This window comes from Truncatella angustata (genome assembly GCF_020726525.1).
Source record: "Truncatella angustata strain MPI-SDFR-AT-0073 chromosome Unknown BKA67scaffold_3, whole genome shotgun sequence".
NCBI classification, from domain to species: domain Eukaryota; kingdom Fungi; phylum Ascomycota; class Sordariomycetes; order Amphisphaeriales; family Sporocadaceae; genus Truncatella; species Truncatella angustata.
This window is the reverse complement of record NW_025763383.1, coordinates 1,402,799-1,418,417: the sequence shown is the minus strand read 5'-3', so window position 1 is coordinate 1,418,417 and position 15,619 is coordinate 1,402,799. Positions and strand designations below refer to the sequence as shown.

At 48.2% G+C, this 15,619-nt stretch overlaps 3 protein-coding genes across 3 annotated transcripts; 1 reads left to right on the top strand and 2 right to left on the bottom strand.

The window, feature by feature from the left end:
• Positions 1–1,299: 1,299 nt before the first annotated feature.
• On the top strand, positions 1,300–2,256 carry BKA67DRAFT_534272 (uncharacterized protein; the record flags this gene model as incomplete). The annotated part of the gene is made up of 3 exons (XM_046099840.1): positions 1,300–1,516; positions 1,637–1,767; positions 1,918–2,256. The coding sequence occupies 3 exons, from the start codon at positions 1,300–1,302 to the stop codon at positions 2,254–2,256; spliced, it is 687 nt and encodes a 228-aa protein (XP_045959608.1).
• A 2,849-nt stretch (positions 2,257–5,105) lies between these two features.
• Positions 5,106–8,495, bottom strand: BKA67DRAFT_515452 (uncharacterized protein; the record flags this gene model as incomplete). The annotated part of the gene is made up of 1 exon (XM_046097728.1): positions 5,106–8,495. The coding sequence occupies one exon, from the start codon at positions 8,493–8,495 to the stop codon at positions 5,106–5,108; it is 3,390 nt and encodes a 1,129-aa protein (XP_045959607.1).
• Positions 8,496–9,431: 936 nt separating this feature from the next.
• Positions 9,432–10,486, bottom strand: BKA67DRAFT_234225 (uncharacterized protein). Its single transcript, XM_046095649.1, has one exon. The coding sequence runs from the start codon at positions 10,382–10,384 to the stop codon at positions 9,680–9,682; it is 705 nt and encodes a 234-aa protein (XP_045959606.1). The 5' UTR covers positions 10,385–10,486; the 3' UTR covers positions 9,432–9,679.
• Between the last annotated feature and the right edge of the window lie 5,133 nt (positions 10,487–15,619).

The following is a 15,619-nucleotide window of genomic DNA, read 5'->3' as shown; positions in this document are numbered from 1 at the left end:
GTAACTCGTAGGGCAGTGGCTTTTAATATCAGTGCACATGACTCATCTGTTCATCGTAACTCACAATATTTCTCCAAGGCGATGTATGACCGGCTTTCAATGCTTGTATGGACAAACTTGAGCTTAAATTTAGTACAGATATGTCAATGATAGGCTTATAGCAGGAAGTGGCATTGTGCCGGTACATTATATTACCTAATATGCGAGGACAGCAACTCGTCCGTGAGTTGCTACAGTGCTACTACACTTCAAACTTATTAGGATCTTGTCTTCGTCGGGCTGACCGATGCTTTTGTTCTCAGAGCTTCTCGTCCTGAGAAATAGCTTGTTGGCTGTTCCTTTGAGACCGCAGCAAGCCAAACGATGAAACAAGTACTTATCATAACTTCTTCTGAAATAAGTCTTACGATAACGTAAAAGTGGGTTTCGCCAAAGGTACGGGTGCAGTTGCTCGATTCAGCTCTTCCACCATGTGTATCAAGATTGTTATGTGATTACCACAGACACATCCGAGGACTCTGTAAAAGTCGCAATCTTTAATTGCTTGATCAAAACTGTAGATTAGCCTGTGTCTTGCATATCAATGGGTTATAAATGGGAGATATTTATAGATGTGGTGTCAACAATTTGTTGCATCATCAAGTTCACCACTGAGGACGCGAGGTAACTGCGGCCGACAGAGGACCGGATTTGAACCCCTGCAGTTCATTCAGATGTTTCTCTAAAATATATCGACATAGCTAGTATGAGTGATCACCCTTGAACTCGTTGGTCCAATAAGTCAGTCGGCCAGGGGGGTCAGGATGGCAATCTATACTTGACCCAAGCTCTGTTCTCTGCAAATTTATTTGACTGCAATCATATAATTTTTGTCATTAATGGTTCAGGAATATGATTCTCATCATAACGCAAAGTTCGCATGAACGATCTTATCTACGATACCTTCACAAGGCTACTAAATTGTCAACGACTCTGAAGTCAGTGTATTGGGATGCACTTCCCATTCTCCATCAAGCAAAGCACGACCCACACACGGCGATTCAAGTGATGGTACATATCAGATCTTAGAGGCATCTATTAATAGTCGAATAAAAATATGTCTGCTTAGATCTGAAGGCTTTTGATTTCGAAAACATCTCACCCATCTTGATTAACAATAATTTCAAAGGTATTTCGACATCCATCTCCAACTGACTTGCTGTCTATCAAATTTCCTATCTATTAACCACTATAATTCTGGATTATCTTTCAAGGTTCTTAAGACGTTTCTTTTCATTGGGACTACGCATCAGGTGCAATATGGCCTGTTGGGGCCCTGAGGAGATGTGGTCTCGGTACGGAGCAGATTGCACGGATCGCGGCCTCGAACAACCGGACTCGTTCAAGCTACTCATAGCTTGTTTCCGTGCTCATACAGCGACAGTCAGAATGAGCCAAGCAGCAAACAACACATTCTGCAGTCCTATCACTTCTGAACTGGGTGTAGTTCATCAGACGCTGAGTGGATGGTGCCCAAGTAAGTCTTGTGTTTCTATGTTCCCTGAGATGCCGCGGCGGTGGTAGCAGTCATGACTTCCTACTATGACGATAACAATTCGAAATAATGGTTCGAGACGTTGAAATTGACAGAGCCTAGATTTCCCAAACGTCGATCATGGGCGGTATGGGCAAGAGGTCAATATTGAGACGTTAGAAACGATCATCGCCCGATTTGATGGAACTTTACATGAGTATATACAGGAGGCTCAGTCGAGCGGCGACTGGACAGTGAGTGCCCCGTGTTGGATGACTACGCTGGATGCTCGAATGATCTGCCACGAAACCTCTAAGGCTTTGTCGGTCGGCACTACTCTTGAGGAAAGACTCTTCGGATAGTGAGCGTGAGAGTCGCTGTCCGACTCTCCTATAATCCTCTAGATCCGATCGGCATCGTGGCCAATTACGCCATGCGCACATGAGCTTGCTCATGGCTGCGAGAGTTCTTTGCCGCATATGAGCGTTCGGGCCATCTTCTTTCCTAACAAGCGAGACTGTCCAAGTTCTTTCGTGAGGAATCCTTACGTGGTATTCTCGCCGCAAGCCGACCAAGACCGGCCTCGAATTCTCCGGGGGGAGGGGGGACTGTGGTCGCCGTTGCTACTCAACAGCCATCCGGTTCTGGCAAAGGACGACGACGGAGAAGACAACAAGACTTTAGCCAGGCTCAGTACGAAAGCCCAGCAGACTTCACGGCTATCAGAATACGTAGTCCAATAATGCAAACGCCAGGGATATTCCATGCGTCCAGCAATGACGCGATGGAATTGACGACTTCCCCGCCCCAGTCGATCAAGAAACAAGCAATGAGGATGTGGTGATATCAAGAGGATTGGTATGTTTCAATGCACAATAACGTTGTTCTACTAGTCTCAATATACTGAGGATTAGCTTATTATTCTTCCTACTAAGTACTACTATTGTAGCACAGATATAATATACAGTGTGCAGTCTTTACCATACTTCAGACACAATGGCTCGGTCCCGCCGCAAGTGACTTAAGTTTTCTCACTGTGGACTGGACTACGCGCTTATAATAAGTAAGCTTTTTATTTTTTTTTATTTTTTTTTTTATTTTTTTTTCTTTTACCGATGAAGCAGAGCAGCCTCTACGGATGGTGAACCTTGGCGGTTCGATCTCATAAGCAGACCCTTTGAGACAATTATCCGAAATTTCAGGAGGCTTACGTGTTATGATAAACCATAGTTGAAACTCGGGAATGTTTACTATCATTATTCCTGGTACTCCGCTACGAATGGGGGCTGATTCTTTGATGAACAGTTAAAACATTCTTTTGCCCGAAATAGGTAGTAGGATAAAACCTCCAGAAGGGGAGATTAAGAGAAAATGGGAACCCAGATCAACTTCCAGTTCATGTGTCAACTCTTGAGCAAGGGTCCGATACCAGCTGAAAAGCACGGTAAGCTATGTATCCAGGGCAAGCCTGGATCTTTTTGGTCTGCCCGACATACTTGGGTACCGGGATTAAACGCTTATCGTATCAACAAGGGTTATACGCAGAGCCTTGTCAGCCAAGCTGAAAAATTGAGGCGGGATGTCATGTAATTTCCACAAGGCCCTAGAAATCTCAATCTGCATCTTAGGTACTTTCACATGCAAGTATCAAATACAACAGAAGGAAAATTGTAGAAAGAATTTGAAAAGAAAGAAAAGTCTTCTTCCCCTAACTGGGACCCGAGAAATTACTTGAGGCGCTTCTGTAGCGGCCCGTCTTACCGCCATTTGCTTTCCACCCCCCCTGTACCCCTGCGATTGCTCATCGCAGCCAGCCTCTTCGGGTGCCCTGCAATTGCATTAATATTGGTGCCTGGACCCGACAGTTTGGGTCATGACCGGGGTGGGAAGTCGTGTGCACTGACAGATTTGTCTGATTGGGGAAAGGTTATGGATGTAGATCACTTATCCGTCGATCGTCGGCGAGTACGGGAATACGAGTACCACTTCCACTCCCCCAAAGTCTGAATAAAGCCAGAAAAGCCTCATTGAATTGAGGCAATTCCGTACACGGCTCGTATGTTCTTCTGATCAACGGCCCTTGTCTTTTTTTTTTTTTTTTTTTTTTTTTTTTTTTTTTGAATGATAGGCGTGCTTTCCCAGGCATGTACCCTGGTAATTTTGCGATAAGGACTTGATGGTTTCGCCATCAAAAGTATGCAAAGAAACCCTCCAGACAGGCCTTGCTATTGGGCAACGGGGTTCGCCCGCAATCTGCATATCTATTTTGCTCCGGATGGTCTGCAGAGGAATCGCAAATAGTGTGGCATAATCTGACGGGTCGGGAACAATGCTCGGGAACAATGCAAAAAAATACCCAAGCCGACCTATTCGACAATCGAGATGTATCTCAAACTGGCCCATGGGTCAGTATAAGGAGGACATACGGAGCACAGGCTACAATCTGACTCTTCCTCGTTAGGATGCCACACAGTGCTCAATTGTTGTGTTCCAGATCAAGATCTTTTATTCCAGTTCAAGGTGGCTTCTCCGATCGCCAACTTTTACTTGCTGTCATGGATACCTAAATCTTATTTCTTTCTTAAAAATATGAAAGGATTTGCATCAGAATGAGGCTTGCAGCGTAGGATTGGACAACGTGGACGGTTACACACAAAACGACAGCTGCAGCTTGAGGAAGCACAGAGGCACAGTCTAGTGCTGACAAGTCCATTGTCAACATGCGGGTTATTCTTAGCTCTACACAGAAAAGGACTGCAACCATCAACAACTGGCTAACTCATGAAAGCCAGGGTTAGGCAATGTGACCTCTTCGTGGTGAACTTCTCTTATTGAAGTGAGTAGGGCGCGAGCCGCTGGGTATTGTTATCTTAAAGGTTTTGATGAAAGCGAAACCAGCAACAAGGGCCGTTCGGTGCACCAGTAGAAGACAAATGCAATCATAACGGAGGGTTTGCAACGTTCCTCGCAGTAGATTCCTGTTCATATGTAGACCACACAAGACGTGATGACCCTCGCGATACGTTCCAGCTTCGGCTAGTATCGCCTCGTGGTTCTGAGCACCCCAGATGCTCCGTATCATCAATGTATGCCCAAATGCGACCCTGAAAATGCCGAATACCCGTGCAAAACGCTCAGCAGACAGAAAATGACATGACCCAAACACCCTAGTTCCCTAATGCTTCTCGTGCTATGCCCGGCCGAGTATCCCTACAATGCAAACAAACGAAAACTTTTTTGTGTGGTTTCCCAAATCTATCGTGTCGTCCCTTTCAAAACACCTGTATGATATGCGATTCCCTCTATATGTCATGCACATCGGCCCTGCAAGACTCCATCCTTAGGACCACATGCGTGTTTAAACAATGCCGCAACCCATTCAAACAAAAATGAATATCCGCAAAGATTACCAGCTTCCGGATAAGTTCAAAACGCCATCCTTTTACGGGTTCAAATGGGTATTCGCTGCAGACCGATCGATGAGAAACATGCTAAAATGACCAATGCTGTGTACAATCGGGCAAGCCCCGACATGAGACGTCGTGTAAGATGGTGTCAAAGGAATAGTCTCAAACTAGCGCACCATCTTTGATCAAGATTTAGCGAATGACTGTTGCGAAGTCTCCGAGTACCCGCTGTCAAGGCTGGACTTTTCGACCGACTTCTCTGAAGTGAGTTTAGAGCTGGGATTCGACCTGTTGAAGACTTTGTTGCCGAGAGACTTGATTCGCCCGACAGATTCCACACTATCTCCGGGGTTGACATAAACATCTGTGGCAGTGCCAACCTCGATACGGCAGAATAGAGTCGAAAACAAATATCGATCGCCGTTGGCGTCTAGCAGAGGTAGTGTGCGGTAACCTTGCTTTAAGCTGCTGAGTTTGGCGGTAAACGTGGCCATTGTCGCAGCCCGATCATTGGGCTCACCAGTGGTGGAGAACTTGACGCTCCACTTGATAAAAATGAGCTCAGGATACTTCGTCGTAATGCTGAATTTCATCTTCTCGTCAAAAACCGGGTTGAAGCCGTTCTCCCTGACAACACCTGTGTTGTACTTCAAGGGGCTATCAGTAGGCGTGGGTATTCCAACTGTACTGTCGTGCTTGTCCCTCTTATCATTGGCGTGGAAGACTTCGACCTCGACAAATGGGTCGAGGCTCTTGTTGGCCGGCAGATTTCCCGGGCGCATGAGCTGCTGCGCAGAGATGACGTCGATACTAAAGGTGACGTTCTTGCGCACCAGTTTACCTACTGCCTCTGCTGGAATACCATTGGGCATCCTTCGAATCTCGCGCATGGAATGCGGCTTGAGGACGTAGCCTGATTGGTCTGTTCCAGCATCGAACATGGCTTGGTTGAGTTGCATTCCGTGATCGAAGGTTTGCCAGTTGAGCGCTGCCATTTGAACACCCTTCCTCCAATACATCAAAGGATTAAAGTTGTTTGAGCTCAACCGGGAGAACTGGGGATAGACACGCATCATGTATCGCATGTTGTGGCGATACAACTGATCCTTGAGTTCCTTGGTCTTTGTGTTCGACTTGAATGTCCCTTCCATAAAGGACAAGATGTGATAAGGCATCTTACAGTCAACTGAGTCGAATCCGTTAAAACTGACACCGGTACAATAAACACCAAGATCTCCTAGAGCAGGAACAATTCTGCTTGTCTTCTTCTTGCTCGAAGTCTTCTCGTTGCCACTGTCGCAATCGCTCGTGCTGCTGCTCACGGTGTCCTGCACCTCACCCTCTGTGATCGTGTTGTATCTTTTTGCGACTCTCTTACGAGAAGGATCTCTAGGACTCAGCATGGGACTTTGGGTGAGAGAATATGGCGGAACAGGCGCGCTGTCAGCGACCATTGGTTTCGCGTATGGCGATGTCAAGCTGTTGCCACGCCGGCGGCCATTGGCACTCGGCACGCGACCAGTGCGCTGTTCCTCGGCAGCAGCAGCCTTAACCTTTACAAGGATCCGCTCCCTCAATTCAGACGGCGACGGCAGTTTGTCGGAAGATGGATCCAAGGCGGTCAAAATCAGGCGCTCACCGAAGATTTCCTTCATGATACTGGACATGAGAACTTGTTGAGTTGCATTGCAATGGACCTCGAGAGATATCCACAATGGAAATTTACTTCTGGCAAAAGCATATTTGTGAACAACATTGATGACTTCGCGGAAGGAAATCGCATTAGTCATTGCATATCCATGTTGGACGGAAGGTTGACCGTCGGGTCCATCCCAACAGTCAATTTCGATGCTTCTACACCCCTTCACCAGTGCATTAATATAGCCTTCGACGCTCGAAAGATCGGCTACTTGACGCCCGACAAGATAAGTGTTGTGTGAGCTTGAAATGAAATACTCATGCATGGGACGGTTAAGCTTGTAATCAGCTGGCTCGGATGTGAGTGGAAGGTTGAATGTCGACGTTAGATAAGCTGCGAGAGTTTGTTCAGTCATTCTCGGAACTTCATTTTCGCCAAAGTCGGTAGCTTTGAACTTGCGAGCAAAGCGATAGAACTTGGCCTCCCAAGCTCGAGGATCTGAATCGACATCCTCGCCTTGAGTGTCGCGCAGGAAAGCGGCGAACTCAGGCCAGGTAATGCCATTCGCGGCGTCGCTTGCAATGCCGCGGTACAAGGCGCGAATGTCGATTCTCTGCTTCATCTTGCGAACAAATTCTTGAAACTCGGAGAAATTTAGTCGACCAGTCCTTGTGGCATCAGCCAAATCGAAGTTCTCCCGAAGGTCTCTCTGTTTGACATGGATATGAAGATTGTAGCACACTCGCTCGACTCCCCCAAAATCAATCTCCTCCTCGTCAGGCGAGTGGGGCTTTCCATCGAATTGTTTAAACATCTCCGAGCTCCAGTAAGCGCGAATCGCCTTGTCGTTGAACGACATCAAAGAGGTCATCAGATCTTGGCGATGTTTTGAGAGGGCGTCCAGGGCGGTCACCCAGTTACCGAAGGTTTCCTCGTCTTCAGCGACCAGGTGCATGATCTTGCTCTTGGATTTGTCGGCTACCGCATGTAACACGGAAAAGAAGCGACCTTCTTCAGTATCTGGAACGTCGTAGTCAATGCGGTATTGTTTTGTGTCAGAGCCTATCCGGATTTCTCTGATATCATCAACATAGATGCATTTTGAAGGCTTGCTTCTGTTCCATGTGACTTTCGCTGCTTCGTGATCCAGAACCAGGAAAATTCTCTTGAATTTTCTCTTTTTAGAAATTTTACGAACCCAGGTGCCTTTCACAAGGGCGAGAGGGATGACCGGCCCCGCGACAGGATCAACTGGAGAGGTAGAGCCAGAAATGGAAGCCGGGTTGCTAGTGGAGGAATTTTCGCGTACTTGGCCGTCTATAGGGCCCAGCGGATTGATAAAATCATCCCTTTCATCGTAGTAATCTTCGTCCGAGTCGGTGATGGCGTTATCTGGGGGAGGTGCAGTGTTCGTGCTGTCACTTCTACGCCGCATGATATGAGGGCCCATGCTGCCGTTCCGGCTGTTTGGTGCGACAGACGACTGCCGCCGCGTACGACTGACAACCTTCATCGTCTTGCTCGACAATCTGCGAATCAAACCTCCACTTGACTTTCCTTGGCTTTGCAGGGCTTCGGCTAGCGAGCCGGTACTGGGGGCTGTGCTAGGAGCTATACTGTAGTTCATGGAATTGCTGCTGGACTTGCGATTGAGCAGCGGATCGCCGAGTGTAAGAGGCGTAGGAGGGAACTGTTCGACATCACGCCCACGGACGAAGGGCTCAGGTGATGGTTGTATTGAACTGCTGGTGGTTAATACCATGTTCTCTGGAGACATCATGGGAGAGTCATGCTGAGAACTAGATGCCACCGAAGAGGCACTTATGGCTGAAGTGGGCATCGAAGTAGGAATGCTGCTGGCTTGAAGAGAAGTATGAACTTGGCTGGGACGAGATCGCCGCAGCATAGAGCCATGTGGATTAACCTGGGCAGACATGACAGGTGTTGACACTGAAGCCTGCGAGCCGGGACTCGACCGAGGCGGATTAGAGTATGAAGCGGAAGACATGATGCCAAGCAGTGGGGACTGTGTCGGCAGCGCTGCTGTTTCTGCACGGCGAGAGTATGCGGCGGGTGCAATTCCACTCAAGTGAGGAAGATAGGCATTTATAGAAAACAGGGGTTTTAGATTATCCGCCTCATGATCTGGCGAGTATAAGTGTTGATTGAGCCGCGTCTGGAGTGAGCAAGATAGCGCGGGGACAACACACTGATAGGGCCTTGACTGTGACCTGGCGATGATCTGGGACTAAGATCCTTTATACAGCCAGGCCAGGGCCAACACTGCAATAGGTCAATCAATGCCTCTCACGATGTGTCGAATGGGGCTTCTTGGGGTCCGGCTGCCGACAGCCAAGGAATAAGTCAATGGAGAATGAACAGTGCATGTACTGCGGGAGTACAGGTACTGTGCTTCCAATGCGGGTACGTCTAGCTACAGCTGTATGGGCCGGCCGTACAGCATGTGCGCGCGCCGCGTAGAAAGGAACGGCTATGGGCCGCGTTGCAATAGTCCACGGTACAATGATGAGCTGGCAAAGGTGGTATGCACCTGCAGGTCGCTTATTTGGGACGCTCCAAAGTTGGGGGACCAGTGTCAGGTAGATATCCACTGCCACAAATGATATTGTCCTTGGTCGTCTTCGTTCAGCGTTGCCGGCTATGGTCTTTCTTCGACACTCCCTGCCCGAATTTGCGAGCACCCTTTAGCGGATAGTGGGCGATATTCCTCCTTCGCCCCTGGACGGCTCCTGCAGATATGTCCCGTCTCTCAGATTCTGGTCTCGCTTGCCGTGCGTGCAAAGAAAGACAAGTCTCCAGGGTTCTCCGATTCCAAGTTACGCTGGTGGCCAAAATTCCAGGCGCAATCGCAAGGCTCCAGGCACTCTCGTCGAGTTAGATTACCAAAGTTGCCGTGACTCGTGATATTTGCGCCGTGACCAGTAGTTGAGGAGTACCGAGGTTGGGAACGTTTGTATATTTATTGTTGTGTGATCGGTGTTTCTGCCTTGTCACTCGAATGGTTTCTGTGTGTGTGCGACGTGGATATGGTGAGTGAAGGCAGCCCGGGGATACTAAATGTTGAAATCTAATCGTGGTGCAGCAGACGGGGCCGGGAAATTATGAGAAATGGGGCAGATGTAAAGGCATGGCCGACAGGGAACCAGCTTGTAGATAGTATGGGAGTTCCTCTGCTTGGTTTAAACAAACCACACCTAAATAAATGACAGGCACGAGGGATGTGCAAGGTGGAGTTCTTAGTCGTTTAGAACTGCGAATAGAAATAAGAGTACAATGGGCAGAGCAAGTAGGTTGTCGAGGGGAAAAGGGACACGAACCAACGCACTGGACGATCGATGACTCTTTTCGGAGGTACTTAACAGAGCACAGAGACTGAGGAATGGTCGCATCAAAATCTCGAGGCGACATTTGGTCACTGACGAAGAAAAGAGCAGGGACGACCCCGGGCCTGCAAAGTCCCCAGCCCCAGCAAGCCGAAGAGCCAGTTGTGCTACTGTACGTACTAAGCTTGCCCGGAAGGAAGTACTTTCCAAAGTACCTGCCTTCGCCAGTACACTGTACCATACCTTGTGCTAATGCTGGAGCGGCCAGGGATCGGCAAGGGGCATTTTGCACTGACGTTGTCGCTGGAGGCAGGCCTGGCAGGAAAGCTGGTGTCGTGTCTGTCGTTGTGTGGGGGAGTCTCACACCATCTAGGGACTTCCAGGCTTGTGTGGCGCGTTGGCCGTAAGAGATGGAATTAGAGGCTTGGAGCGCCCGCCAGGCTGTACATACAGTACACAACTCATGTACGGATAGCAACATCAAGCCCGACGCTAAATATGGAGATTTGGGTTCATGGCCTGCAGCTTGAACAGTGACAGCTCCAAGCCAATTAGCTTGGATGCGTGAGGCCGTTGTGCTAGCATGGCACTAGAACATGTTTTTCTTTCACTGGACTTTCTCGAGATGGTGGGGAATCGGATGCTCAGGAACGCAATTTTGAAAGTACAGTCCAGGAAAAGCGTATCAAAGAACGAAGGGGGGCGGTGGAAAGGACAGGTATGTAGTGGTGCCACATGCTACTTGGTATGTGTTCACTGGGAGTTTTTTTTTCTGTCTCCGAATAACCTTCTCGGACGGAAAGAGAATATTGTTTGATTGCGCTTGACCTGCACTGCACTGGGTGGGCTTCAGACTTTGGGGGATGTCGACAGCTCGAACCGAAAACCCAAGCGCTGTCCGTTCCTGGCCTAACGCTGAATGCAAGTCAATGCTAACTATGACTTCATTCTCACCGGTAGAAGTTTCGTGGTAAAGTGCTGTGGTCATTCGATGGGCATTGTAGTATTGACGATGTAATAATGTGCCAGGATGCTACAATGCAATCAGTCGATACATTGATCTTTTGCAGTAGTGGCTCAGTCATGGCACGAACGGCATTATCAAGTCATCAGATGCTGGTACGGAATAGTGTCACAAGGCCATATTGTCTGTCTCTCAGGCCCCTTCAAATTGATTAGGATGAGGTGATGATTGTGCCGATGCCTAGGTAGCGAAACACGTTGCAGAACCACCAAGCCTCAGCGAAAATAAATGAGCCTGCGTAGGGAAACTGCGCTTCAGAGTAGTCGTACAGTGCCAAGCTTGTGCGCACTGCTTAGCGGCTACTCAAGGTTCTCTATGTAAAAGGAGGTCGAGAAAAATTGCAACATTCCCCAGTGGCATGGCTAGCCATGGCACCATGGTACGGCTGAACCAAGCACAATTGAATCCCCTGACCAGTTGAATCACAGTGGGCATCATCAACAGGCTATTCCTGATCCGCCCTGGGTTGGAATCCCCTGTCCCATGGCTCGCTCTATGGACATCGACCAACAGTACACAGGGGCACAGTTCGCCTCTCACCTCTCATAGTCTTCAGTTAACCGCGACCAAACTTGGCACGTTCCGATAACCGGGTCTTTCTTAGTTCTTAGCAACCTCAACCCAGATGCGTGACTCTACAGTGGAAGGCAGTTGTCTGATCATACTCCGTATCCGGATTTCACCACATCATCGACACGCATTTCAAAGCAATGTTTGCACAGATGAAGAAAAGCAAACATGTCATCTTCAAGGTCCGAACTCCGAACATGCTCTATATTAGGGCCCGCACCAACTCAATATGCTGCTTGCAACTTTGCTCGTCTAGGATGGCGCCATAGTACCAACCCTAATTATTTATCTACCGCAGATTTGCTAAAACTAGCAGGAGCAAGCAGTTTTTAGCCTATCGTTTTCTCCAGCTCCTGATCACGGGATTGCTTGATAGACTTTCAAGTCAAAGTAATACCTAGGGCGTCACCCTGCTATGTGTTGGCTGCTTATAGTAATTGTACATTCTTGGCACACGAAACACCTCGACGCTGCCAAACGACGATCTGGATGTCCAAGAGAAGATCAGGCCGGAACACAGCCTAGTAATGGCCAATGCTGGCAATTGTGCAACAACGCTGACATGTAATCTTGCAAAGCGCTTGGCTTGTGGACAACATTGAAGATCGTTTTTGTCTTTTGGATGGCAATCAATAGACTTCAAAGGCCCTAATGATCTCATGATCAATCATGATCAAGCATGGTCACAGAAGGCCTCACGCAAAAGTGTTTCCAAGCATAGATAGTGCTTTTGACACTGCGCACTACACTGTACCATATTATCTCAACGATTGGATCATAAAACGAACCAATAAGAGCTTTCTAACATATAATTCAAAGTGACAATGGAAATCTGCGAGGTTCCCTTTGACTGGTACGCGCCAAGGAGTCACAACCTAACATGGGTACCATAGTACGCCTGACCTGGAAGAACCGGGAACTTCGCTGAGCTTGAGCATGGGCAAAGCGGACTGCACATACCTTCTTTCTAAGAAAACTTGCAACTTTTCAGATTATACATGGAATCTCTTTTTGATGCTCTTGTGGTTTGCATACCGTGATGCAAGTATAAGCAAAGCTACTTGCCAGCTTGCTTCCCCCACGTCTTTTATATAGCTTGCAAGGTTCGTTCATCTTGTAGTACGGCGTACCTGGCAAGAGGCAAAACAAGAACGATTGGGACTGTCTGATTTGTCACTCACAGGTAGCCTTGCGGCGCCGAAGTCATCATTCGATCGAACGTGTCTGTCGTTATTAAGTTGGCATGCCAAGAAACCGTAGCATGACCTTACCAATCATCGCAAATGATTGCAATTGGTCGACCTGGTTCCTTTGATGTTGTCTGTTACTGCAGAAAGGGGTATCTCGCCACGAAATCATTTCTAAAGAACATCTGTATCGCTGCCCATTCGTGTGCAGACATTGCTACAGCTGCTGCCAAGTCATTGTCAAGATTATACTTGCTTCCTACCTCACCCAGAATTAGAATTCTTTAATTCTTCGGCTAACCGGCCGTATCGAAACCACTGTGTGAGTTTAATGTTTCCGTCCGGCGCGGATTCATCTTCAATGATGGCCAACAAAAGCAAGCTTTATCGCCATGATGCTCGGTTCATGCTGAATTGTTCCGTGTTGTGACAAGAGCTGAGAAGTGTATGGACGGCTTAGCGTGGTACTCATCTACTCGCTGTCGGAAGATTGAACAAACGGCCTGCTGTTCAACATGGACTATGCGTCACCAACAGGAGTAATACATAACGGAACCCCGGGCTGATAAGCCAGCGAGCCAATATCTGAGGTCTGCGAAGTTTTGGCCCTGTTGTTCCATTGCATTCCTAGGGCCGAATACTCGTGGGGTGCTTGTGCCGCGTTTTGCTGGGGGACCAGATCCAACACGAATCAGCTTCTGAGGTCAATGCCCACTACAATAGTCACGGGGTTCGGTGCCGGCTTAGTCGATCAATGACAGTCGGTCAACATTGTTATGTAGTCGATCCAAGAACGTTGACAAGACAACTTCCAGAATGATTCGATGCGTGCAGAGTGTTTCAACGTAGTCGAAAGGTTTGTGCAACCAAGGAACAAACATCACCCCTTGTTTCTATCACGTCAAAACGCCCATAGGTAAGCGCTGTTGGACGTTTTTGTAAATGGCGTGTAAGTTGATTGGCGCATTGCCCCCATGTCCTGTAGCAATCAAGGCGCGCATAGCAGACGAGGGCAAATGTGTCACGAGGACGAATTTTCTTTGCTTGTTCATTTGGGGAGTTCCTTCGAGCCGAAGCGGCCCCAGTAAGTGACCAGGGATACTTTGAGGCACTAAAGAAGACCACCAAAAGTGCAGCTTCTCCGGCATCCATTCTCACGATGCTGCATGCCATGAGGACCCGGCATCCCCTTTTGATTCCTTCCGCGGGCGTGCTTCGGAATAAAGTCAATTAATCTGCTTTAGGATTACCGGTCACTGCCAATTTCATACTGGTCTTCTAATTCAAGCGGGTGGCACCAAGAAAGTTGCAGCAACCAAGCCCCAATAGCGAAAGATACTTTATACGAGTGACATGGGGCTGCAACTATTGACAAAATAGCCTTGAATTTAGTGAAGTCGAAGCCGTCTCTTTACTATTGAGAAAAACAAATTTGTTCTGCATAGCCCTTTAGTCGTCTCACTGCAATACGGGTGATGTCCAGTTGAAACATTGAGGCCGGCGAGTTGGTTCCCCAGATGGCAGATATCAATCTAACGTGGGGCTCGTACGATGCCATGCTCTTCAACCTCCAAAAATCGAAGACCAGGCACTGCAAGCGATGAAAAAAAGAAATCTCCCACATCGACCAGGACTGTGTAACCTAGCATGCATCATTGCGCCATTACAAGGTCGCCAATCTGCAACGCATCCAGCAACATGGAACAAAATTCGGCCAAACGGATGCAAATCTTGAAGTGCCCCGGGGGCGAATTGGGGGACATATTCTGTGAAGGTCGACGATCAATGTAATGATACAAAAATAGCAGGCGGCAGTCCAAAAAGGTTCTGACCGATACTGCATGTTCATCGGAGGGGTGTCAAGGGATGTTGTTACAAACAGCAACAAGCATCACCATCTTGCATAATGATTTTTCACCATTTCCCCTCCCTCCCCCTGGCTTTCATCTTCTAGTCCATGCCCATGTGCAAGACAAGAAACAAGGAGGATACTGCAGGACCTGGTTCCCTGCTAAAGGCAAGAAAACAAATCAAACGTGTTACTCATGAGACCTCTGTAAAAGATCAATTCGAGTGGGCTCATAGCATTCTAGCGTTATGTAGTCTTAGAGATTCCGACTCCAGGCTGCTTGGTCATCACCAGGGAAAATGACAATATCTTTTGTGGCAAGATTTTCATTTTGACCTGGCACCGCAGAAAGGCTAAATGTCGTGATACCACATGCATGCTAAGTAGGACTCAGAGCCTCGAAAGTACTCAGGAAGTACAACCTGCTATCTATTGCTTGAAGCAGACTCATACGCTGCGGGAGTGCCCGGCGTTACGTGCGGCTTGTTAGAGCTGCAGCCGCTGCTGCAAGCGGTCATGAAAACCATGCCCTTTCTATACTCTATCAATGCTACTTCAACATCAACGGTAAACCGTCACGTTGTATCTCTACTCTACTCTACTCTACCCTACCACTTGCTGCACAGCGAAACTGCCGGCGCAGATCCTGTGCATGATGGAACGAAGGTCTTCAACCCAACCGCCGCGTTAGGAATTGGTGGGCAAGTTTCAGGGCAGAACCGAATTGTGATGTCGTCGTCAACTGGGTAAGAGAGACATGATCACCCCACCTCTTTCATCCACTCTTGACACTGGTCTCTCTGCTGCCACATTCCCAATTCATGCTGTTCATCCACCCATGTGTTGATCCCGTCAAACGAGAGGCGGCGCAAAGCGCGGCAAGACCCTAGACTAGTTTGTTCGTGTTCGAAGTTCGAACAAACGCGCTTCGACACGACAATTTTGATGAGGAACCGAAAATGCCATAGGGCTATTGACCGCGACCCCACTTCGAAATTCAAGACTTGCCTAATGCGGGAATTTCCGTGGAGAGCTCGGGGCCCCTGCGAATGGGGTCTCAACTCAGTTTTCCTTCGGATTCTACTA

Coding starts and splice junctions, on each gene's coding strand:
- BKA67DRAFT_234225 (XM_046095649.1), bottom strand. CDS start 10,384: ATGTTGCTATCCGTACATGAGTTGTGTACTGTATGTACAGCCTGGCGG.